The sequence below is a fragment of the Aptenodytes patagonicus genome, chromosome 2, assembly GCF_965638725.1.
Source record: "Aptenodytes patagonicus chromosome 2, bAptPat1.pri.cur, whole genome shotgun sequence".
Taxonomy (NCBI): Eukaryota; Metazoa; Chordata; class Aves; order Sphenisciformes; family Spheniscidae; genus Aptenodytes; species Aptenodytes patagonicus.
The window spans coordinates 57,725,014-57,751,494 of record NC_134950.1 but is presented as its reverse complement, the minus strand read 5'-3'; the positions used below and the strand labels follow the sequence as shown (position 1 = coordinate 57,751,494).

Here is a 26,481-nt window from a genome sequence, read left to right as displayed (position 1 = left end):
TTGACCTCACAGTGAAATTCTGATGATGTAAATGGAGACGGTGTCACAGAGCCAAGGGGCAGCAGGTGCCTGACCAGAAACATCAGCCCTGTTTCTTTCCCCCAAGAAGATTCTGAACTATCATAATGTTTCCAATAATTTAACATTGCAAGAATCCGAAGCATGCTAATGACCTGTAGCTATGCTTGCTATATGTCTCCTATCTTGGTCAAGAATGATGTTGCATCACCCTCCAGCTAAAAACAGTCACAGCCACTCTAACATATTCTTTCTCTGCATTCATTTTAAGAAACTCAAGCACAAGAGAAGATAACGTGAATTGTCAAATATAGGAAGAACAACTCCTTCATGATAAGCTAAGTTTTTCTATTCACGTCTATGATTTTTTTATCACTTAATTGCAAGTTTAAAGTATGAAGGTATTCCATTATCTGCTAGTTCAAAACAATAAACATTCTTCTTTTAAGTACTTCTTTATAGCTGAAAAAGAGACTGAAGAAAGTAACGTTATTTCACAAGAGTAGAATTTTTTATTATTATTTCATCGTATTGAAAGAACTGTATCATGAGAAAAAAATGAAAAACACATTCAGGCAAACTTTTCAACAAAATACATTTAAAATGACTGCTTTCATTTGTACATGGTACAGATAGACAGGTGCAACTAGAAAACAGTTTAATCCCTCTAGACTGAGGTTAGTGAGAGAAATGAATAGTTAAATTCTTTCTTGTGTGCGCATATGCATATATGCATTAAAAAAAAATTTCAAGGAGTTAAAACCCACATCATTATAAATACCAAAAGCTGATCATTAACTACTCATATACTTTATTCTTGTACTTAGTACCATTATCAATGGAGACCTAACTGGGTCATAGTAACTGCTATCTAACTGTCGAACGTATTAAAACTCTTGCTTAGAAAAATGGACAGAATGTTCTAAACTCAGAACATCCCAATTTTGCCTTTGCGGACACATCTTCCCTTCTTCAGTGACAACATTTCACGGGAGAAGAAAAAAAAAAAAAGAATTATATTTTGGAATAAATATTCACAGCAAACTACTAAATGGGAACATGCCTACTGCCAACTGCTCAACTGGTAACCCTGTACCACTTGCTAGTTCATGTTGTTTCATTCTTCTTTATTCATTAGTTATTAAATCCATAATAACCTTTCATGTTTCCTTTACTGGACTGAACCTTCAGGGAGTAAGCAACCCTAGAGAACAGTGCAAAAGGAGGGAGATGCAACTGCACTTAATAGCTTTATTTTGGTATCTAAGAGAAGACTGAAAAGATATATATCTTTTTTTAATATATAAATTACGCAACACAGGCCCCAGTGTACTTATGAGAGCAGGGCAAACGAAACTCGGAAGAAAAGTGTCCCATACATAGTGTTTTGTTGGGCAGCCCTTCTAAGAAGTTAGGATTTTATCCATGACAGCCCATGCATTGAACTTGAAAAGAAAGCATGAATTTTTCTTTTTCCCCAAATACCATTTTACAATAGAAGGCTAAGCTCAAAAACTGGAAGGTAATAAAGTGGGGGAAAAAGAAAAATCAGAAACTAAAATGAAAAAAACAGCCTCCAAAGAACAACCACCCCCCAACCTCCAACCTAGCAGCCATTTAATTATTTGTTGAACTTAGATGATGGAATCTCATTACCATATTCTTAAGGTTTCGCTACTCTAAACTACTAGATATAGTACTACATTCTGAAAACCAGTATAGTCCATACTTTCAAATCAAAGGAAAACAATCAGAATGGCAAGGAATGAGCATGGCTGTACCATTCGAGCAGAAATAAAGAAAAATAAACTTAAAACATAGTGTTGAAACTTCTACTGGTTAGCCTTGCTTACATGAATTAAAAAAAAAAAAAAGAAAAAAAAAGTTTTCAGATTTTATACATCTTTTTTCAACCAGGTACATTTAATTGCAACCAGCAGACACTCCACCAAAACGCAGTATTTGCAATCCCCATCTCTTTAACTGAGAGAGATTACTTTGGCCTCAGTATTGCTATATTACAATTTTCCTGCTTCAAAACATGCAGTTCATACATTTTACAGTTTTACTGCCATAGTCGATGCATTCTGGCCCAATACACTCACAGCAGGCGTTGTGAAACCATCGGTATTTGGATGCTCCCATGGACTCGCAAGAGATCTTGCACTGATGTATTGACATGCAGTCATCAAAATACACCACAGTACACATGTGTTCTAAACCAAGAGGGGGAAAAAATTTGGTTTAAAAGGTCTTAAAATATTTTTAAAGGTTAGTTAAAAATTAATTAAGTGTGCAGCTTTTGAAGTAGGATTGCAAATCGTCATGGCTATGAGGCATAAAGAAAAAACAGGTGATAGTGAAAGCAGAGAGCAGAGACAGAGACCCAAGGTGAGATCTATCAACTTCAAGTTTTCAGTGTCTACAACTCGACCTGTTGTCCGCTCTGCCTCTGGACTAATTTATTTCTATAGCCACAGGCAAGAATGTTTTTGCTGGAGGGTTTTTGTGTCCCACGGTTATGAGGGATACCTTTTAAAGTGTAAGGATGGGCTATGCCAAAATAAGAAGCAAGCATGTGTCCTCTGGAGGTAATATCTTCATCACCAAGATACCACTTCCAGTTGCCAGCAGTTACTACATGCTGTCATTAAAAAGTTCAGTTTTAGAGAAGTTATTTAAAAACCACCAAAACCCACTTATTTAAGTGTAAGCATTTCCTCCCCCCCAACTCAACAATATTCTTAAACTACATTAAATCACAGAGCTAGAGAATCCTGTTTTCCTCAACTTGAAACTGCACACTTTTTTCTTCTTTTTTTAGCAACACCACCAGCTTTATTGCTAAGGGTAAGAAACCCCTTCTGCCTAAGCGTCAACTTTATTCTTCTAACATCCATGCAATTACTTGAAATGCCATGAAGTTTGGTGTTGCAACCTCAAACTGGAGCTGAGGCATTCACCACAACTATAAAACAAAAACATCCCTCCCCAGTCTACTTCCAATTCTCCAAGCTGACAGATTCTACCGACTTTCTTCTGTGCTGACCAGGTGATTACACTGTAACTTTGTTCATCCTCCAAAGGACCTTGATTCCATCACATTTACCCCAGCGTAACTTGGCACACTTTCGGGAAAAGCACAACTGAAAGCTGTCTACAAACATGAATGTCTCACTCACACACATCGGATAGATTTGTGAGTGGGAGATGTCGAGGGGCTTTCTAGCCTATTACTGCTTATGGTGCATGGATCCAGGAGAAACATACTGACCTACATTCCAACATGGATTAGAAAAATGTAATCCAAATGTAAATGGTAAATCAAGACAATGGGGTTTTTTTTGAATGATTATGGAGATACGGAGAAGGGTAAGTAACTGAAGGACTCTTGGAGCAGTGTAGTAGTTAACCATAGTGTTTATTCAGTCTCTTACCTGTGAGTAAGTCTTGGGAGGCTGAAGTGCACCAGAACCTCCCCTTCAAAACATTGGTGCCCCATAGATTAGCAACCTCAGTAGTACGTGTATCTCATGGCAAGCTCCTAAGGTGAGGTCCAAAGGTGAGTTGAGGCCAGCGAGGGTCTCTGTCACCCTACAAGCCATCAGATCTATGCAGTCAGTTTCCCCAGCACCAACAATAGATGATCTCTGTGGGCATGTGGCAAGGAACAGCACAACACAGAGGAGAGCACAATGTACCTGCCAGCTTTTCTGTGGACACGTCCTCCTCCTCCTTGACATCTGGAAACCATGCCTACCCTTTTAAGAATTATCATTTGTCAAAACATGTATGAGGGAATCCTGATCAGAATTAACTGCCTTGTTCAGGCTCTGAACTGATTTACACTTCTTGCAGACACCATATACAGTGCAACAGGCAATAAGGATCTTGGGGAGGAAGTGCAGACCCATAGCTGAAGCAGTTTTCTGCTCCCAGGAAAGCTGTGCTGTGAGTAAAACTGCAGTTGTCCAAGAAATCTTGGAATACCTGAACTACTGCCGGGAATGTCAACAAAATACACTGTGGCTGTGTAAGTCCCGTCCCATTCTTGGCACTTCTATTTCTATGACCCTTTATAATAAAGCCTGAGGCACAGCAACCAGAGGAAGAGTTCTCAGAGAACAAAACCTCTGCATAAAACCAACCAACATATCTACAGCTTCAGTAAGGATACTTTATTCAGAGGGGAGGGGAAAAGAGCAAAACAGAAGCATATGCTACAGTAGCACAACCAAAGAGTGACCACCCAGGTATACACATGAAGTGCTCCGCCAAAGCTGAAAAGCAGTAGGGAGATGCAACCACCACAGCCCCATAGGCAAGAATCCACCTAGGTGCCCCACAGCAGCTTCATCTTGTTACAGGGAACGCACAAGGACTTGACAACATTTCATCACCAGCAACAAAAAACTAAGATTGCTTGGGTCCCAAGAAGGAGCATACACCCTCCCTTCTCAGGAGGCCCAGGCATTCCCATATCTGTCCCCCTCACTCCTCACAGGAGGTTTTCAGTGGAAGAGTAGGGTGTGAAAAAGTAGAGGTGAGTCACCAGGCAGTGTTCATCACGAGATCTAAGCACCAGTGTCCCATCAGTCATCCAGTTCAGTGCTGGTGTACAAGCACAGCAACCTTACAGAAGCCTAAGAAATATTCATACTCTTTATACCCTCTTGCTTAATCCCAATTCACTCATTTGATCCCTTTTCAGTAGTTTTCTTCTCACGTTTGACTTTAAATGCCCTAAGTAAGGTCAGTCTTAGAAGGTGTCAGCTGCAGGCACACAGCCTCTGCCCCAAAAACAGGCAATCCTGGCTAATCCAGAAAGATTTCTTGCTGCAAAATCATCTTTTGAGATGCCATCTCCACCTGACTGACATAGTCTCCGCATCAGCTTGAGAAGGCAAAACAACTCATGGCTCGCTCTAGATAGTAATGGAACAACTCTTTAGAGAAAACGGAGTCCTCTCCAAAGGGTGGCTAGAAGTGCTCACTCACTGTTGATCGCTGCACTCCTACTTGCAACATGCAAAGGAAAGCCAGTAGGTCAGGAAAGATTGTCAGGAAGGTTGGGCACGCTCTGAGGTGGGTCAGCTGCTCCCAGCACTTCCAGTCTGTCTTCACACCAGAGAATGACCAGTCCCGTCTGTGTTAGGGGATGCCTGTGTGCACCTTCATGTTAGCCTCATCTGTGACAGTAGTTCCGTCAGAACTACTGGAGAAGTAGTTCTAAGAAGAGAACTACTGTCAGAAGTTCTGGAGAAGCCCAATTCATCAGCTTATGCCTGCTGAAACTTGAAATAAACCTCTTGTGGAAGAAGAGTGTGTGATTTCTAGGGTGCAAAGATCAATGACACTGAGTTACCTATGCCTGAAGTTCCTGTCTGCTGCTCAGTGGAATCCAACCAACGTATGCGCTACGTTGGTGGCTCAAGACACAGGCACAGCCTGTGGAAAAGTAGGCTGTAACACAAAGAGCGGAGCACATGTACAGCAGCAGATGGCTACAACCAGCAGTACCATCCCTAGAACACCAAGCTCTGGTGTCCTGGTTTTGGCAGGGATAGAGTTAATTTCCTTCCTAGTAGCTGGTACAGTGCTGTGTTTTGGATTTAGGATGAGAACAACGTTGATAACACACCGATGTTTTAGTTGTTGCTAGGTAATGCTTACACTGGTCAAGAACTTTCCAGCTTCCCATGCTCTACCGACTGAGAAGGCTGGAGGTGCACAAGAAGCTGGGAGGGGGCACAGCCAGGACGGCTGCCCCAAACTGGCCAAAGGGACATTCCATACCATGTGACGCCATGCTCAGTACATAAACTGGGGAAAGCTGGCCGGGGGGGCCGCTGCTCGGGGACTGGCTGGGCATCGGTCAGCGTGTGGTGAGCAATTGCACTGTGCATCACTTGCTTTGTGTATTATTATTATTACATTATTGTTATTATTATTTTATTTCAATTATTAAACTGTTTTTATCTCAACCCATGAGTTTTTCTCACTTCTACTCTTCCAATTCTCTCCCCCATCCCACCAGGGGTGGGGGAGGAGTAAGCGAGCGGCTGTGTGGTGCTCAGTTGCCGACTGAGGGTAAACCACAACATCTGGTCCTCCTCCAGCAGCAGGATCTATAAAGCAGCTAGTGGTTCTTACTGGCACCCCCTTCCAGCAGTCTTGCCTCTGCTATTCCTCCGACAGCAGGGCTCACTGTCCAGGCCTGGTCTACCCAAAGGCTGTCCTTCCCCTTTTACTCCTCCTCGTAGCAGGAGATGGCTAGTCCCAGCTGTTCCTCTTGTTTTCAGAGCAGCAGCATCCAGTTTTTAATGCACTGCTGAGAATCCCTATGGTAGTTCTGACCCATACAGAGGTACCATCTAGCTCTTCACTACAAAGACAACTCCTGCTTGGCCCTCTTTTCAAGCACCATCTCCTCAGAGGACTGAAATGCCCAGAGTGGCTCCCTCCCCATGAGGACCCACTCAGCCTGGCATGTTCCCTCTGCCGCGGCTGGAGGCCTTTCTTCAGGAGTAACACTGAGGTGTGCTTTTGCATGAGCAAAGTTATCTCCAGGGGGAAGGAGGCTGGAAGACGGGCAGCACCAGGCCCATAACCCTGGCAGAACCAGATGACAGCAGTCGGGCCCTGTGAGACTGGAGAGACTGGTCTCCTCGACCACTCTCCCATGACCAAAATGGGAACCAAAGCCAGACCTCAACCTTATTAAGGTGGCAACAACAACCAAGGACATTAATCTTGATTGACTGGAGAGTGGAGAAGAAAGTTTATTTCCACCCGCACATAAGCCAAGAGGATATGTCCTAGAGGACCAGTCCAAAAATGCTGTGAAGGGGAGAGGGCAGACTGTACACAGTAGGCCAGAGCCAGCAGTAGACTTGGCTGGTTCCCAGTAGCTCTCGTAAGCAGCTGGAGGACACGCTCCATGTATAACCCTACCAAACTGTTTCTGAAGTCTCGCTCACTCTGAGACTTGCCAGGTCTGAATGAGTCAGATTGGCCAGAGAGCACTTTGTTCGTCACGGGACACTCCCGGTCCCCTCCTCAGCAGCATCTGTGCGCCCGTGTAGATGCTGAATTACTGAAAGCAGGAGAGTTCCTCACATCAAGCATTAAATCCCTCTTTATAGGCTGCAGAAACAGTTACACAGGGGAAAAAGAAAAAAATATATACCTACAGGCTCAATTGGGATCCAGGAGAGCATTTAAATTGTTTCACAAACCTAATTATATAGTCATCACTTGGCTCCCTCAGTGTAGATAAAAAGGATGTTACTTAGTGCAGTAACAGCTCTTTCATTTGCATTTTGCCAATTTTCACACAGCAAGGACTACAGACTACAGGTGGGGAGGGGAGAGGGAAGCAGCAGCAGGGCACTCCCCGCTACATAACCCTTTCCCCCCCCCCCCGAAATTTTTTCCCCCCAATTCATACTCAACGAAGATTGTGTGGCAGAAACAACAATCAAGTCTAAATTCAAAATGACCAGAAGAAATGGACTCACGTTTCTATCAGGCTTTGCTATGATACTGTCTGTGCTGCAAGCGAGATCTGTACTGGCGCACTACAGAGGAATTTAGCAACTCGGAGAAGATAAAACAATTCAGTTCTTGTAAGTTAAGGAAAAATGTCTATCTACAAGATGAAAAAACTTTCCCAGGTAGTGACAATTCCCTGTCTGCCACCTTTGAAGTTAAAGGTGCTATGTAAGTTCAGTTGTCTACTGAATCGGTAGCTCTAAAAGTACTTTAAAAAGGTAACTGTCCGTCCAGCAGCCATACCATTTTATGCCAATCAGAACTTATAAAAAGAAACATAAAAAAAAAAAGTCTTCTAGAGTACCTACAGAGGTAGATGCCACTTTACTGGATTTCTAGCTCTCCACTACCTGGCTGGCACTGGAGGGGAGCCGAAGTGCAGAGTGGACGCCATCCCCTGTGTCACCAAGCAGTGTAAGTCAGAAACCCTTAACTACAACACAGATTTTGTTTCATCAGTTGCCAAAAGATTATCTAGTTCCCCTCTCTCTCTCGCCAACATCCTGTCATCATCTGAAACAATTAAGCTTATTTAAACATCTGAACTCGCAGTTCAAAGCTCTGAGGGTATCAGCTAAAAGTGAAAGAAAAAGAATATAGTACAAATGTAGCTCTAGATTAATAATCACCGCAATCCTCTCTGAAGTAGCAGCTCAAATGCCAGAAACTACTGATACGAAGAACTACAGCAGCTCCAGCAGTGCACACATACTTTGGCAGCTAAAACGTTAAAAGTCAATTCACTGGAGGAAAGGGAAGACACTCATCAAGATAATAACGGGGAAGTTCAAGGTCTGGCGGTTGGGCTCGCAGTAGGCTGGGGTGAGAAAGGAATGCTTTATAACCCACCGCACCCTACCTCCTCCCAGATCTACAGTCGCCCTCCCGGGGCCGGTGGCTCCATGCCACTCAGGCACAAAGCTTGCGGGTTCCCATGGCTGGTGCTGCTTTTCCTGGCACTCACCCAGAACTGCAGTGAGCAAGTCTGGCACCCTGGACCAGCTTAATGGCAATCCCTGCATGAACGTGCGTTGAAATTAAAATCAGAACTGTGTTACACGACGTGACAAGGGGTATTTGTAGGCAGAGCCTTTCCAAATTTTGGGATGTATTCCAGAAGACAGCACAGAGACTACTGTCCCCTTACCAAAATCTACCTCTCATTAGCCCCTTTCCCTTTACAGGCAACGCAATAGGCTTCTGCCAGCACACCACGTTGGAGTGAAGCATGCAAGGTGCCACAGAAGAACCACGAAATGGAGGAGGCACAGCACTGTAAAGAAAACATAAAGCATCTGTGTTCCTGCTCACAGGAATATTCTTTCAAATCCCTGAATGTCATGGCCTTGAAGACAACTGCTTAGCGAGTCACCTTAAGGATGTCTCCATTTGCAAGATCTGCCCTTAACCCTAACAGCACATCTGGGGAGAAGGAAAGGGTAAGGAGATGGTTTTCAGTTTCTTCCACTGCAGGCTATGCTTGTACTTACTGCAACTGAGCACGCACACATACACATGCACAGACCCACCCTCTACTACAGCGGTTCTTCTAACACATGCTAGCTTGTTAAACCACAGTGACTCGATTGTGCGACTGAACTTTGCACAGGCAGAAGCCATCAGACTCCAGCAACTTCCTGGGCTCCCTCTCTGTGCCCATGCTCACTAGGCTCTTTGGCACTTGACATACTACCCCTCCACCTTTTGGTTACTGCGTCCCCGATGAACTCATCAAAAAACAGTATTAAAAACAATCCCGCCCCATGGATCATACAACATCCAGCACAAGAGGTGCAATTCCCCAATTGTCCTTGCTTCCACCACAATAAACATCAACTGACCAAGGCCGGGAGCCAACTCTGCTCTCCACCTTCTCCTGTTCTCGCTGCTTGAATCATCCGTGTTTTTATAAGCAAGCTTTAATATGACTTCTGAAAAAGCACAGCACTACAAAGTTACCTACATTGTGACCAAGAAATGACAAGACTCAACAGGCTTACATGTCTAGGTACTTAAGTTTAGGATGCTGAAAGCCATTTTCTACCTTTTCCAGTTCTTCACTGATCACTAAGATGGAGGAGGCATAGCCAATGATTACAAGAACAGCTCTGACATTTATTTCTGTTTTAAGTGTCTACTGAAGCCCAAAAACCAGTGGCATTTGGTGACTATTTCCAAATATAACTGTTGTTTTTGGACTGTCATCATTCCAGTGAAACCTCTGTCAACCTAATCTCTAATACGTTTTCAGTAAATGAAATGAAGAAGACTTTTGACTAAGAAAAGATTGCAGTGTTATGTATTTGTCTGTGTTGTTAAACTCAAAACTCCTCCACACCCTTGAGATGCAATGCAAATGCCAAGTTTAATTCAAAACTATCATTAGCCCATCCTGTTGGTATGGTAGTAAAGGACTTCCAGGGAACAGCCATCTGGGCTGAAGTACCTAAGTACAGTGGGATATATTCCAGATTGTTCCAAGCATAATTTTTTTTTCCCAAGTATAATTTACATCTTTAAATACTGTAGTGTTTGCACACAGGGCTTTTTGTGGCTTGCCATTTAACATGGCTTTCTGCATCATTCTCATAATGGCGAGCAAGTGTTTTAATAACATCAAAGACATATGAATGAGATGCTTTCTGACCATCTGGTTTCCCAGTTCTGGAATTAATTTATTTTTCTAACGTGCCTTAACCAAAGGAAATTAGAAAAGTTGCCATTATGGTCCCATTTAATCAACAGCAGTCCTACTTGGAAACATAACTAGGTCAAAGGTTCACAATGGTATGGAAAAAGCAGTGTGTCCATCAATTAGGGTATCTTTCATTGATAAGATAAAAGAGCCATCACAACAGCAACATATGGGGTTACAAATATTTAAAGTGTGCGTTGGGAAGGAAGCAAAGCATTAATTACACTAATAAAACAAATCAGAAGCTCTTTTTTCCCTGTTAAGCAGCAATTTCACTATGAACTGTTTATGAGATTCTTTTAAGTCCGATGTAATGATTTGCAGGGAAAAGTATTTCAGGTTTAGTATGGAAACCAAGAACCAGAGAGTATTTTTCTTATGCCACTGTTGTCACTACCTCAAACTTCTCATCTCCCCCCCCAGCAAACAATATTCTGAAGTCTGTCCTCTAAACTGAAGGTGAGAATATAAAAAACATGATATAAAATAAGAGGAATGAGTCCGTAAGTTGAATCCCAGCCCCCAAATTCCTTATTTTTAAGATTGTCTGTCACATATCCCTCCTCAACGTATAGAGCAATCTTGCTAATCTTACTCAGGTTTACTATTAATCCTGGATTTCCTACAAACCATCCTTCTAAAGAGTTCGTTATGCCAGCTCAGACGAAAGAAATAAACTACTCCAGATACAATGGTTTATGACACGTGGCTTTCTCAAACCTCTGAAGCCATGTGTTTCAGTTGCCTCCCTCTGCACTGATACATGATTTGGATTCAGTATTTGGTCTGTCCTGTCTCCTAAGCTACAGGTAACCGCTTCAAAGTCAAAGAACATACTGTGCCAGTGCACATGAAATAACGTGAACAAACTGCCTCATGCCACAGGAGGAATTACAGAGATAACAAACTCATGTGGTTCAGTGTCTCCTAAGATCATCAGACACTTTAACACCATCTTCCATGTTCCTCAATACTTTTGCCTCACTTGTTTTGTTATGTCATGCTCAAAATTAGACTGAACTTTTCAGACTTTTTTATGGGAAAAGAAGCAGCGAGCACAGACAAGCACAGAAGATGCACCAAGAAGGCTCCTGGAAGAGATGAGAGGAAACGCTAGGAATTTAGACACTATACTCATTACCTTTGTCACTAGAGTAAGGTGCGTGGACATTGTTGCTTGGAACAGAGACATTCTGATGCTGTGGCTGGTTCACTGTTTCTAAAAAGGAAACGAGGTTCTCATGGTGCGACAGTTCTTCTGCCACAGGGAAGGAAACAATATTCCAGTTCAGCTGAGTATCCCCTTCTGTCAGTGCCCGGAAAAGGGAAGGAATTGGTTCATGCAACTCCTCAACAGTGCTCTTGGATGTTGGAGGGGTGTCACTGTAATTGCGAGGATTGCACATACCTGCAGAGGAATGAAACAGTAAGTTACACGAAACTCCCTAAACTCTTTTCCTTGAAACAGGTGGGAATATTTAGAAAATTAAAATTGCTTTTTTTTTTTGCTAAGCACAACGGAGCCCTCTCATATATATCCCACTCTTAGCTCAACAGCAGAAGTACCACCAAATACAGCAGGACGAGCTATCCGTAATGGCAGATTTCAGCTCTCTGCAGACTTCCACAAAACACACCTGTGACTTGTGACATCCAAGTGAAAAGAAAAACCTCATCTAAACAGCACTTTGCTCCCTTTTTATGCTAGCATTACAGTTTAGAATATGAAGAGTTCAACGAAAGGTTTGTTTCCCCCGGGAAAAGAAACAAAGCACAGTACAATCGATACTAGCATAAATCTGGAATGAAAGCTTATGACTGAACGAAGATAGTATCTTGACAAGTCCTGAGGTACATGAAATTTTGATCACAATTCAAGTATTCGATCTCATCCGCTGCAGCAGTGCACTAGATCTTTTTAGTCGTCTGCCAGAGATGCAAAGATCACTATCAGGAGGGAGCAAGTCTGAATTACTTGACCTGCTCAGAGACAGCTGAGATGAACCTCGTTTGGCTACTTAGTTGGAGGGGTCACTACAGGCAAAATGCTTATTTCCAGGTTACCTCTTCCTTATTTTTCAACGTCTTTTGTGGTATCTTTTTTGAAACCTTGTAACCTTTTTTCTCTTTGCCACTTCCTACAAAATGTTTTTGTGATGTGCAATGCAGTTACCAGTTTTCATTAACCGTTTAAACACTAACATTTGTTACTAGCAATGAAACTGAAGGGTGTCTTGATTCAATACAAACATTGAAACAACCAAGATTAAAAAGAAAGGTTGTATCTGCATAGCTATTTAAACTCAGAAGCCATAAAACACTATTAGAAGTCACCTGGCAAGAGACAGACAAATCCATTTTCCTCATGTACATCTGGGTATCGTTTTGGGTAGTTTCACAGACACAGTTTTAGACAGCTACAGCTGCAAAAGTATCAAAGTGATATGGGACATACATGCTCAAAGTCTACCTGCCTCACTCAACCAGAGAAGCATCTCCTGCCCTGCGGGTACATTAGGACTCCAGCTTCAGAAATCATGTTTAACTAGAGCCTTACACACAACCACAATCTTTTCAATCTAAGTAGATGGATTTCCATAATGAACAAAAGAGAGTGAAGTTCGTCCATGATGATTAGCATGAGATCTGGCAAATCTTAAGCAAGTGGTTAGCATTACCAGCATTTAATAATAGGAACAACACAAGATAATCTGCTCCTGTAAAAAAGGCAAGCCAAGTATTAGGTAGGGGGGAAAAAAAAAAAGCCTCTCCTCCAAAGAACATCAGAGGTCACACTGAAAAATAATTGCACTTACGCAAACTTTCTACTGTAAACAGTTATTTTCTTACTCCTCTCAACTAGGTTTGCTCTTTACAGAAGTTCCTGGACTCACTGCTTTTATCAAAAATTTCTGTCACTGCATTATCACCTTTTAGTAAGCACTTGGAATATTCACCATACAATTGTAATAAAGGATGCCCACCTAAAATTTAATTAGGAAGATATCAAACCAGGTACGAGTTTTGTATAGATACATCAAGAGACGTACACTTTAATTGATGTCATTCTATTAATGCTGTGAAATGGAAACCAGTGAGCCTTTCTAGAGGCCCCCTCCATCAGGTTGGATTCAGAAAATAAATTTCACTGATAAGGACGACACACAGGAAAAAAAAAAAACCATCAAGATTGTTTATCAAATTATTGCAGAATATGGACAGTATGTGTGCATATCAATCCAGTATGAAAATATTATCTTAAGATGGCACCAGGAAACCATTGCTCATAGTTTAATGGGTAATTGTTCATTCCACAAAGATCCTTCCCTCTTACTATTTTTTAAAAGTATTTTAATTATAATAATTTTATAATAGTTATTATAATACAGTAGCTTTGGTTAAAGCAAAAATAAAAAAGCTTAACTTAAGAGCAACTGGTAAGGAACAAACATGTCTACATTACTGCTTTGGAAGTCAATGATTTAAGACAAAATTTGATAACCAGACTTTAAAACATAACTATGCCATCATGCTAGAGCTAGGTCTCCTGCAACTGAAAGAAACACAAATGTATTCAACAGTAACAAGCTGTACAATAATCCTTTCAATTTAAGTATTTTTCCTTCTTTTGTCCCCTCCTCTTACCTATCTATTACCACATATTGTTACTGAAAATCCAAGTTCCCTTCCAGCATCACAGTTCTCACATGGAGATTTTAGCCAGCCCACAGAGTTATACACAGTCCCAATCCATCTTTCTTGGATGAGAAGATGCAGAAATGGGCTATTGAAATGATGGAAGCAGACAAGCCTTTACATGAGGGACTGGAAGAGCTTAACCCACAAAGCTTAGAAAAACAGAGGAAAGAGGAACCTGCTGTTGTTCTCCCTCCTCTAGCGTCTTTGTCCCTGTCAGAGAAGGGAGAGAAGATCCATGCAAAACACAGGACAACAACTGACCAGAAGTAAAATTAATGCTGGAAGGTAGGAGGTAATTCCTGACCTCAGAGCAGAAGTGACCTGAAAGACATGACAACCTATCAGCTTTTACATTAGACGTGATCAGCTTATAAAGAGACTTAAATATCAGCTCAAGTATCAGCAAAGACCTGTCTCCAGGAAGCTGGGTATGGCATGCACTCCTGTTTCCTCATTTGAGTAAGGCTACAGCAAGGACGACCCTACACTGAAGAGAAGGAGAATAGGACCATGCCATAGAACCAACAAGGTCTGAGGCACCTGCAGAACCATCAGCAGGTGTTTTAATTTACTCAGTACTGGGAAACTGAACCTAAAACCTCTTTAACTTCTCTCCTGGATAATACCGTGGGAAAGAGCAGCAGAACAGTGAATAATCTGCAGATTTAGAAAAAAACCTGTGTGTGGACTCAGCTCTTTCTTCATAATCCCAAGAGGTAGGTTCTTCCTTTCCCTAGAGGAGATCAGCACATTAAGCCTTGCTTTCTACAGCAGGTAACAGTTCTGAACTAGGGAAATTACCTATTATCCTATTCCTCACCCCTGTGGCTGAACATGACAACAGCACACTTTAGTATTACGTTACAAAAATCAAGAAGACATTGAAAGGGCAAAGGGGATGGGGAAAAACGAGATTATATATATATATATTTCACTTTTCAAAGAGCCCACTAAAAGATTTCCCATCAAATAGGAAAAAGAAACTCTAAGTCCTATTTCTAAATGTGTATCCTCCACAGGTGCAGGGGCTGAAAATACTTTATGCCATTGGGAAGAATCACACATGCGCAGGACCGTGCCACTCCACTGCTTACTGGAAGACAGTAAAGCAAAGGTAAGCTAGCCAGAACCAAGCAAAAAGCAAGGTGTCAGAAAGCGTCTTCACATCATGATGGAACAGGAAAAGCAATGGACTGCACTGAAAAGGAGCATTTTGAAGCTAATCATCTTCATGAATTCAGAGAAGACCCAGCCAGCCAGAGAAGCTCAGAGCAGGTACAACACTCAAGACGCATCGCTTTCATGGAAGCCAGGTGGATTTTGAATGGCAGCAGAGGGAGACTTACAGCAACCACAGGAGGATGAAGCTTTCAATACATTTAAAACAAGAGACGGAACTAGAATATATCCTCCCTAAGCAGGGGCAGCATTCAGTTGCAGATCTGGAAACTCTGAACACTACCTGTTAGTAGTAATGCTGTTCTTGTTAAGACTGTCATCTAATCCTACAGTAAGAACTTGTATGCCTCTTTCTTACCCTCCACAAAGAGCTCTTGTTCCAAATAAAAGAATGATGAAAACATTGCGCCATGCACATTTACTACTAGTCCCAAGGATTCACAAGGGAACTCAAACCTAAAATTGTCCCTGTGTGGTATCTGTCAACCCACTTTACAGTTAGAAACCTCCATACAGCATCCAAATCCATGAAGCAGGTGCTGCGTAGTTTCCTCAAGATGACAATTCAAAAAGGAGTTTATGTTTTAGAGACAAAATTAAGAGTCAGTTACAATGACATTAACCAAGCAAAATCTGGACTACTGCCACCCCCGACTCCATAGAGCAGATTCAGCCTTCAAATATTTGGTTCCCCACAGTAATTTATTCCGTACCCACAGAATGAGCTGTAAGATGTTTAAAGCACAGATTCTGCCCCGATGTTTTACTTCTATTATAAGACTGTGAGCTCAGCATGTGGCCGGAGAAAGCAATTTAAAAAAAGAAGAAAATCCCAAACAAATGCAAACTTACCAACACAGTCACAGCACTCATCCCAAAGTGTGCCCAGGCAGAGCATGCACTCCTTACAGCAGGAACAGTTCCCTTCCCCAGGACGGCACTGACACAGCTCCTAAAAACAAGAGAAACTCATTACTCCACAGCAACCCCAGATGTAAAATGCTAACATGGCACAGCAATTCTTCCTCAAGCCGCAACTCAAATTACAGCATTAAAAAAGCTTAGTATGCTAATACAGTGAGTAAACGGTAAAATAGTTCCAGCCAAAGAACCGATCTTAGTTTACAAAAGGATCTTTTGCAAGTTCTTTTTTTTTTTTTTAAAAGGTGAAATTCTAAAGACAAATCTGAAGTCAGCATTTAAAAGAAAAAAAAACCTATTCATGGGAAAGGTGTGTGCACTTCTGTGTATGCCTGAATCTACAAGTTCTTTGAATGTTTTTGCCATCACAACAGGAAATTCAAAGAAGGATGTTTCTTTATATATAAATAGTGTGCATACGTTGTAATTTAGTTAAAAAAGGAAGTTACTATAAGCAGCATGTGCATACTGAAGAATATACACGACATCTACCATCACACCTATTCGTGGATTCTAAAAGGAACTTATTTGGTTAAGTCATCTGACCACAGGATTTTGTGCATCTCTGAATGCTTGTTACACATTGCTCTCCGTCTGCAATATTAGTGACCAGAGTATTTTTTTTCCCCAGGTCCAGCTGATTCATTTTTGCTATTATGAAAACAACCCTCTCCCTCCTCCCCCCCAGCTGACACCCTGGGATACTTCCAACACTTCTGGAGCCCCTAGAAAGTGAAATGGTATGCACACGCATTTTTCTTTAACCGTTATTAAGCTAGAAAAACAGAAAAGGCATGGAAGCAAGAAGCCAAACCTTTCTCTCAATGTTACCTAAACCTGAAGGTGCTGGTTTAGCAGTCCTGCTGAAGACGCTACACTTGTGGACCTCAAAGCGTGGAAATAGCCCACATGGATGAAGGAAATCTAAAAACGAGGCAGTCTCCTTCCCTCTAGCTCAAATCCGTATTAGTAATTCCAGTTCAGCTGAAAGACTGTGGCTACATGATGATAATATATGGGCTTGAATTATGCCGTAGTGCAAAACATGGACAGTCAAGAAGTCACATTTGGTTGCCCTGCCTAAGAATTTGGTTTTGATGACATCTGTCTAACTATCATGTTACGCACAACTGGTGAGAAACTAAATGCCGTTACTGGAAACACTGACCACGGGATCCTTCCCACCCCCAGCTTTACTGGAAGAGCCATCGGCAAATCTCTGCTACGCACCGGACCAGGGAGAAGACGATGTCCATCCCCGCTCTTTGATCCCATTCTCCAGAGGCAGGGGAGGGACACACCGCAGCATGGTCAGGAGACGCACGCGGACAGGAGGGAAGGGCAAGAAGATGGTTTGGCATGAAATTCTCCTAACCTGGAGTCGCCACTCGAGGCTCCACCACAGCTGGGTCACCCCTTACAGGCAGACACAAACATCACCTGCAATGTCTTTTTGTGGCGCCTTAGGAAGAAGCCGAGGAGGCAAAACTCCACTTTTTAAGTAATTTTTTGCCTGCTATTGTTAAGAAGCATCAGGTAGGGAAGAAAGGAAGCATTTTTACAGGATCAATGCAAACATCAGGAGTGCATTTGCTAGGCAAGGCAAGGCGCAGAGATGCACCCGACAGTGCATGACCCCCGTTCTCTCTTTATTCTGCATCACTGGCAACTGCAAACGTCCGCAGCCTGTTGAGCTGCGCAGCAATCACTGCTCTCTTGCATCAACTCACGCGGGCCCACAGAATACCGAAGAGCGCACTTCAGAGGGCAGGCCAGAGCGAGGTCCGGCTAGGGACGGGGCGTAAGAATACAGCAAACGAAGCTGCAGGGCTCCCAGGTCTGGACAAAACCGGAACAAACCCCCAAACCTGCTGCAGACATGCTACAATGTATTAATGCAGGCTAAATGCATTGATCTGTTATTTTTCCATGCACTTCATCCCAGATCACAAATCTTGAAGCTAGCAAAGAAACAAAATTCACAAACTACTGCATGTTCTACGTAATGCTGAGAAATGCTGTCGCCTGCACAGTTTAATGTGAACTGTTTGCCCTGCTGAGTGATCAAGCGTGAACTCCTGCTCCACATGCATTTTTGCAATACGCAGCCTTAGTAAGTCTTCAGTTTTTATTTACAGAGTGGAAAACTACCAAGATTTTCTACTTTTTCATCCTCAAAGTTTATTAATGTCACCTATTATGATGCTGTTTCTAAGTAAAAGATGAAAAACAGGCTCATTAATAAAATATACAATTTTTTCCACAAGAGGAGGCACCACAGACTTAGAAAGATGACTTATGTGAATGAATGACGCATTTCTAAAATATTTATCTTACCATTTGATAAACAGATTGTGTCAGCCTTGAGAATAAAAAGCCTGAATAAAACAACTTCAAAACCAACAATGAGTAAAATACTGTTACCTTGGCCAGAGAATAATACTAATACATATTAGCATGAAAAATATCCTATATATTAGTTCTTCAACAGTAAAACTGGGCAAACAACTTCATACTTATTAAGACATTGCAACACCAACAAGCCAGTATGTGGGAGGAGGCGATTGTCCGTAAACTATTAAACGTAATGTATGAATCAAAGCCAGAAAATTCACTAAATTTAAGTTGTTTCAGTTTTATAAATTGCACTGTGTGAGTCCAAGAAGCGTATTCTCACTGAATTAAATGTAACCTTAAATTATACATTTGCAACGTAATAAAAAAAATTCTGCTTAGCTTCAATATGTGTAAGCACTAGCTTGGGATAGCATCACTATACCTACCAGTATTTTAACAACTTTGTTTTTATAGGAAGGGCTTATGAGCAGTGTAATTTTTTATTTTATTTTCTATTTTTATTTTTTACTTTTTTTTTTTTCTTTTTAACTTGGAGGGGGAGGAGGGAAGAAAGAGTAACCTAATTAGTCTTCTGCACAGTTCTCCAGCTCCCCCCTTCTCAGAGTTCGGCTGTCTCTTCAGGGCAATAGCTGTATGTTTTTCCACATATGTGTTTGCACGTACATGGTTTCCTTAACCGCTCGAGTCCTTCTGCCTGACTCATCCACACTGGATACTTGTACAGGATACATCTTTTTAAAAGAATGCTTACATGAGACGTGGGTGAAGCGAGGCAGAATGAGAAACGTTCCTTGTTGATAGCTGGGGGTGGTGAGGCGTCAGTGGAAGAAAATATTACTCATAAGTCAACTTGGCAACTTCCCAAGCTGAACTACTGAAGGTGTATCGGAGAATGTATTTTGCTAGGCAAGAAATACGCCTCTCAGTCTAAAAATACAGCATTAAATAGGAAGCGGGCATGTTTGTACAATAAAGATACTTCTGCTCAGGAGAGCAAATAAAGATTTTTACAAGGTGTTTAACATCTGCATTTTTTCAAAGCTTTCTTGAAATGACAGAGACTATTTTCTCGGTGCAGTGAGAAACAGGACCTGAAGGCACTGGCGACATCTTTGCTAACTGGAATGGGGAGTGAAAGAAAAAGAGCTAATGTTTTTTCCTAGAACAGTTTAATAACAGAAAATCTCCTGGAAGCAAACCAACCAGAACTGTTTTGTTAACCCAACTGTGTTACGTACCACAGCTAAAACATACACACTGAAAGTAATTTTTAGATGCCTAAGCCCTGAATTTAAGGAGTGGTGTTTATTTCATACCACAGGGCTAAAAAGTCTTGGAAATCCTTTCAAGCTGACAAGTTTGTACACAAGATTAACAGGAGGTGAAGACAAAGATGAAGAAAGATTTTAATCAGAACGACACTGCACCAGCCAAGGTGGCTGCAAGCATGTAGTGCTTGGGAGAGAAAACTCTGTATTCTCCGGAAAACAACCCCTCTTTAGAAAGATCTGAAATCCATGCCTGAACTATAGAACCGTTTGTTTCCTACGTACGACAGTAGTTTAAAGAGCGGTTGCAGAGGAGACAGCAAAGCTCGGCTTCCAGCAGAACACGGACGTACCACCCAGGCCTGACTACTGCAGGTAGCTCTGCACCGCAAAAGCCAGCCTGGGACTCACCTCAAACCCGTTTACTATGAACAAGTGTGGGAACGTCCCATCCTAGAGGTTTCTGCCTTCAAGGATTTCCTCCATGTTGCAAGGACACAATATACGCATCCACTCTGCCCAGCGACCGTAACCGGCCTTCTCATCTCCTCCACACATGGAAACATCAAAACAACCCATGCGTCCAAGTCAACAACAGATGTCCTAGAATAAATACTGCAATATGCACATCGTGTGCAACCAGGCCTTGGTGGCCTACCTGAAAAGCAAGGTAACAGTCAGTTACTGACTTCAGTGTCCCCAGTCCCAGAGACATGGGAAGGCACTACATCCAAAGTCTTCAAGGGAACTAATTTTGCGGTCCCACTCTGCCTACACTCCAAAGTCTTATCCACAACTCCTTCAACAACTACAGGAAGCCACAAAGGTTTTTTGCGAAGGCTAAGCTTATGTGGAGAGTTGCCTGAAGCTACTTTCTTATAGGTCTTTGCCTACAGAAAAACAAGAAGTAGACTATGAGAGCACCAATGAAGCTAGAGCCTCAAGATGTAAAAGGAAAGCTGAATGCATGCGAGTTGTTGATCTCATGCCCTGTTCTGGATCTAACAAAATAAATATTTATGTAGGGACCACCCTTAAGCAGAGCAGCTCCTAAGGAGTGGCAGTAATGACTGTACTGACTTCTAGCCATGCTGGCAAAAATATTTACGTTAACTGTATGCTTTTTGAGAGAGCAGGTTTTTTGTCTCATTATGTCTCTAAGACAGGCAGCCTCACTTTCTGCACGCAGATGCAGATGACAAACATTCACATTCTGTTTGCTCCCCCAGTTGTCTCCGAGTGACATTATCTTGGTTTCAAGCCACAGATTTTGCCAAACTAGAACAGTTATAAAAATAGGTTAGGGAAAAATGTCACGCGATAGTCAAGCAAACTCACTCAAGACAGTAACTTATTTTTAAGTTCAGATTTCTCCAGAAGGAAGAGTTTAGAGGGGTAAAAAAATACATGGGTATACTCTACTTGTATACCTACCCAAGAAATAACACACACTTCATACAGCAGTGCAGCGCTTCCGCCACAACAGTGCTGAAGATTAAAAAAAAAAAAAAAAAAAAGAGCCAAGAAGAAAGATGACAAATGCTTTAAGTCAAAGCTTTAGGAGTCTTCACATCCACAATCAGACTAGTCTGACCTGATCTGTTCTTCTGTAAAGAATGAATACTGACTGGTATGTCAGGCCTGTTTGCAGGAAGAGAGCAGCCAGACGGTGAAAATGAACAGCGGCATTCCCCCATAACTGTACACAATTCACATGGCCTGGGTTACTTTAGGGTCTCGGACAATTGCGTACGATTTTAGGGAAATGCTTTAAAAAGGGCTGTGCAAAGTAAAAACAGAACACACCTACAACGAGTAAAGCAGTATGGCGGCCTCTTTGCATGCGCAGGGCTGTGTCACTACAGAGACGCCACCATAATCCAAGCAAAGCAGTCGTGTGAGCCACCTCCATGCAGCGCTGAACCTCAGCCGCCTTATTCCCAGCCGAGGAAGGACTCCAGTAGCATTAGCTCCACTTCTCCTGGGCTGTGCTCTCTTCAGACTAGCTCATAAAAATAAAGTTTAAATGATGGGTGTCTCAAGCTTGACTCTGATAAAAGGTAAGTGGGAAGGAGATGTCTTTATTTTTGTGGATGGTGGACTCTCTTAGCAGTAGAGGAAAAGGAGACAATAAATCTTCCCTGTTTTTCCTTTCATCCCCATTCATCTGGACCAACTGCTTTCTCCTGAATATGTGTCAACATATCTGTACCACTGTGCTTGCTATTTAAGTGCCTCGTACATCCAGCCATAACTGGCATCTTACTTTTTAAAGGTTTCAGGCCAAGAGGTGATACAAAAAAATGCAGAAGAAGGAACTTGTAACTGCATCAGTTTGTCACAGTGCACAATGCCCAACATACCAGCAAAACCACTGACATTGTCTTTGAAAATGTAAAAGTCAAAAGCCTTTTGCTTGCTCCCGTATTTAACAATTCTACAGACCGTGGCTGAGTCAGAAGCAACAGCAATTTCTTTTTTCTTTTTTTAAAGCAACGGCAGTGCAAAAGCCAGAAAGAAGACAGTTCAGCCTAGAGTCAGTCTTCACGCCACAGGATGGATTTGTGAATCTGGCAAGTATTTTTATTTGTAAATCAGACAAATTTTATACGGAAGTCAATGGAATGAAGTAAACATGGAAATGCTTCATGCCACTTCTGCATCACTTTTCAGACTGTGAACATACATTTACAGTAAACATATTAGCACATTACTGGCATATGATATTTGTGCTCTCTGCTTTTGCATTTCCAATCTACAAAGAGGCTGTAAGAATGGTTTCTTTTAAAGAGGCTGCAACTGACAATTTAAGAAGGATGTGAAGGTCCTTGAATGCACCCTAAGGAGGGCAACAAAGCTGGTGCAAGGGCTGGAAGGCATGTCCTGTGAGGAGCAGCTGAGGACTCTGGGTTTGTGTAGTCTGGAGAAAAGGAGGCTGAGGAGCCACCTCATTGCTCTCTACAGCTTCCCGAGGAGGGGAAGTAGAGAGGGAGGTGCTGAGCTCTTCTCCCTGGGATCCAATGATAGGACACGTGGGAATGGTTCAAAGCTGTGTCCATCAGGGGAGGTTTAGACTGGACATTAGGAGGCATTTCTTTACCGAGACGGTGGTCAAACCCTGGAACAGGCTTCCTAGAGAGGTGGTTGATGCCCCAAGCCTGTCAGTGTTTAAGAGGCATTTGGACAACACCCTTAATAATTTGCTTTAGCTTTTGGTCAGCCCTGAATTGGTCAGGCAGTTGGACTAGATGATCGTTGTAGGTCCCTTCCAACTGAAATACTCTATTCTATTCTAACCACGATGGCTCCTTTTTTCCCAATACGGAGTCAAAAAGCGTGTTCAATACACCGTCAGTAAATAAAGACTTGGTAGATACCAGAACTGCTTGCAATGCTGCTACAAAAGGCGCTTTCATTCTGCTGCACTCCATGCCTCTCAACTCTTGCTGTAAGAAGAGCAACCTGGTCTCAGTCTGTTTCTTTCACTGTGTGGGCATTACACACAGTGAGTCAAAAGCAGCAGCTGGATTTGAGTTTAACATCCATTGCCTACAAGTTCAACTTGTAAGCATTTTGTTTGGTGTTTTTTGGGGTTGTTTTTGTTGGTTTTTTTTAAGGTAGACCCGCATGCTTTCAGACCTTGCTCCTTACCATTAGTAGCCGTAGGTCCCTCCTGATCAAAAACTTTTTCCAAATGCACCTCAGGACTCTGAGACAAGTTAGGCCCCTACTCATGTTAGTTCTCCCATGTGAGTTTTTAGGCATCTTTTCATCAACTGTACAAACCTGATGTTATGGAGAGCATCAGGCATCAACTACTGCCCCTCTGCCTGGGCCGGGAGAGTTAAAAAAGTGGGCAGATTTCAAGTTACGGGGAAGAGATAAGGGGAACACCTCAGACAGATATGAGAACTTTGTAAGTGCATTTGAACTGCTGGTATTGCAGATATCTTTAAAAAAACCAATTGTTGCCCACAGAAACCTTTCTAATAACCTATCTGTTTTAAACTACTGCTTGTTCACAATATCACTAATAAAGAAGAAAGAGACTGAGAACTAACAGCATGACTGGTAGTGGCTTCTAGCAGTAACCCAGCAATCATAATCCTCAACTTGAAAATGTTTCCATGAAAAAAAGAAACATGCCCATATACACAAGCGCTTATCTATAAAACGGTTGTTAATCTGCATTTACATGTGCAGGAGACCATAATTAACTTCTTTAAAAAAAACCCACTATTTAACATAAAATACCAGTTATTTTTATCACTGGATCTTTTCAAGACACAGCTTCAGAACTGTTTCTTAAACACTTAAAAGCAAATAAAGGAAACACGACTTGTACCTGTATCAGGCATTTACTGACATCGCTAGCACAGAGCGCCTTATTGCAGCCTGTTGACGACTGGATCCACAGCAGGAACAGAAGGAGAGTGACTGTGGGCACTGTGACGTACTGCGACCTCATGTTTCCTGCAGGTGAGCAATTTTCACAAGTACTTCAACCAGCACTGAAATAAAAACCAGCAACTGAAAAGGCTATTGGAACACAATTTAAATCCTACTTCCCTTCCCCCTTGCAACTCCTTCAATAAAGATTACTATTCTTTTTAAGGGGAAAAAAGAAAAAAAGAAAAAAAAAAAAAGATCAAATTGGGGAGCTTAACAACAAACCCAACCCCTCCTCGCCCAGCTAACTTATTTATTTGAAGCTTTCTGCTATTGCACCTTTGGATTAAAACTGCAATAAACTTAAGGTGAACAATCTCAAGTTTGCAGTATCAAATATGATACCCCACAAGCAGTGACAATAAAAAGAGGCCTCAGAAGAGAAAACCCACCAATGAAGACCTAATTCTGTACACGCATAAAGCAGACAGATAGGTTTCACGTAGTATCTCCCCAGGCTAAAGGTACGCATAGGAGTCTAGGACCAAAGCTATACAGCAGCCTTTTACAACGTGGAAGGTTAAGTTGCCGTGTCATCTTTAATGTAGACAGACAGTTGTTTTCATCCCAACAGTTAGATATCTATTAGCTCTCAATTCAATCACAAAGTCATTAACTTCGTCTTTTAAAAATACAGACACCAACATTTAAAAAAAAAAAAGTACCGGAGACTTTGAACAACATACTTTCAAGAGCCACGCAAGTGACTGAAGTCAACCGCAGACGAGCATCTGCTACTTCAAACAGACAGAACTGGGTTTGTCCAAAGCATTCCACCTTTCTCCCTTTGTGAAAACCCAGCTTCTCGGCAGGTGGTATTTGTTACAAATACAGCATGATTAGCGGTGTGCCAGTGAGTTCTTACTTGTGCTTAGCATGTCAACCCAGTCAAAAGAGGAGCATATTGCACTAGGCACCGTACCAATATATAATAAAAGGCAGCCCATGTTTGGGCAAGCGTACAGTGAGCCTGTATTGTTCTCATAAGAGGGAAAAAATGTTAATGGGGCACTGGATTTCTTTCTTTCAGTATCTAGAAATGTTTTTCTGCTTTATGAACTAAAAAAAACCCCCAACACGCTCAATAAGCAATATACAAACTTTAAAAAAGTAGAAAAACAAGCTGATGTGTACATAAGGCACACATTTAAAGCCTGTGGCAGATTAGCCTTTCTTACAAGGGTTACTAAATGCTTCTGAATCTCTCCATGTTGGGCACACCGCCATCTGTACCCACGCAGGACTGGGAGGGACCCCCCCTGCTCCCCCCATGCAACACCCGGGGGCACGCATAGAGAACACGGGAGCTTCCCCCTCAGAAGGGGGTCACCGCTTACTCTCCCTGCTACCCACTGCGAAGAAAGTTTCCCTTGAACTAGAAGCGGTCCAAACCCATCGGGCGTTGCATTCCGGTGGGGGCAGGCGCAGAAGCCAAGGCAAGCACGATGCTTGGCTAGACGAGCGATCCAGGCGTGTTTTAACACCGCACCGCATCGTTTCGACAACGGGCCGTGCTCGGCTGTTGTATAAAAGGCTCCCGAGAAGCGGAGCCGGAGCGATGCCATTTCCACCAGCACCCTGCTCGGATGCGCTGGCGCCCCGGGCTGACCGCGTACGCACCCCTGCCCCGGGCTCCCCCCACCGCCGTATTTTCGCTTCACCCACCGCTGCTTCCCGAGACTTTTACCCGGCATCTCCCCCGTCCCTCCGGAGCGCGACCCCTGCCCGCCGCCCCTCCGCTCCTGCAGCCCGCCCCGGCGGCCCCGGCTCCCCCCGGCCCCGGCTCCGCATCGCTCTCCCTCACCGGCGGGCTCGCACCCGGGGCGGAAAAGACCCAAACCCCCCCCCCCGGCCGATCAGCCCGCGCTCGGCTCCCCCTCCCCGCCGCCTCACGGGAGGCCCCGGCCCCAAAGATGGCACTGCCAGGGGCCCGGGAGGACGGTGACAGGGAGCGCACCCCCCTGCCGAAGCGGCCCGGGGCAGGCGGGGCCCCGCGCAGGGAGCGCCGCCGAAAGCCGCCCCTCCCGCCAGCGGGGGGCCCGGCCTCCTCCTCCGGCAGGCAGGCAGGCAGCGGGGCGGCTGCGCCGAGCTGCACCGAAACTTTCCTTCCACAAAGAAGCAGCCGCGGCCCCGCCACCGCCTCCTCCCCGGCCACCGGCTCCATCCCGCCGGTGCCGCCGCCCGCACCTCTCCCTCCGCGCCCCCCCGCTCCGCCGGCGGCTGGCTCACCGGACGGCGCCGCGGGCCGGGCACCCCCCGCTCCGCCGGCGGCTCTCACTGCTCCGGAGGCGGCGGCGGCAGCAGCAACCGCGCGCCTCGGCCCGCTGCTCCCCCCTCGGC

At 43.3% G+C, this 26,481-nt stretch overlaps 1 protein-coding gene across 2 annotated transcripts; it reads right to left on the bottom strand.

Annotated features, from left to right (window-relative positions):
• On the bottom strand, positions 1-26,481 carry TWSG1 (twisted gastrulation BMP signaling modulator 1). 2 transcript variants are annotated; one of them, XM_076329964.1, is made up of 5 exons: positions 26,371-26,481; positions 24,038-24,203; positions 15,998-16,097; positions 11,409-11,675; positions 1-2,234 (listed from the first exon to the last, which is right to left on the bottom strand). In XM_076329964.1, exons 2-5 carry the CDS (start codon positions 24,158-24,160, stop codon positions 2,053-2,055), a joined length of 672 nt encoding a protein of 223 aa, XP_076186079.1. In that variant the 5' UTR covers positions 24,161-24,203; positions 26,371-26,481; the 3' UTR covers positions 1-2,052. The 2 variants fall into 2 exon arrangements, with proteins under 2 accessions (XP_076186079.1, XP_076186080.1); XM_076329965.1 differs by having other exon boundaries at positions 24,038-24,165.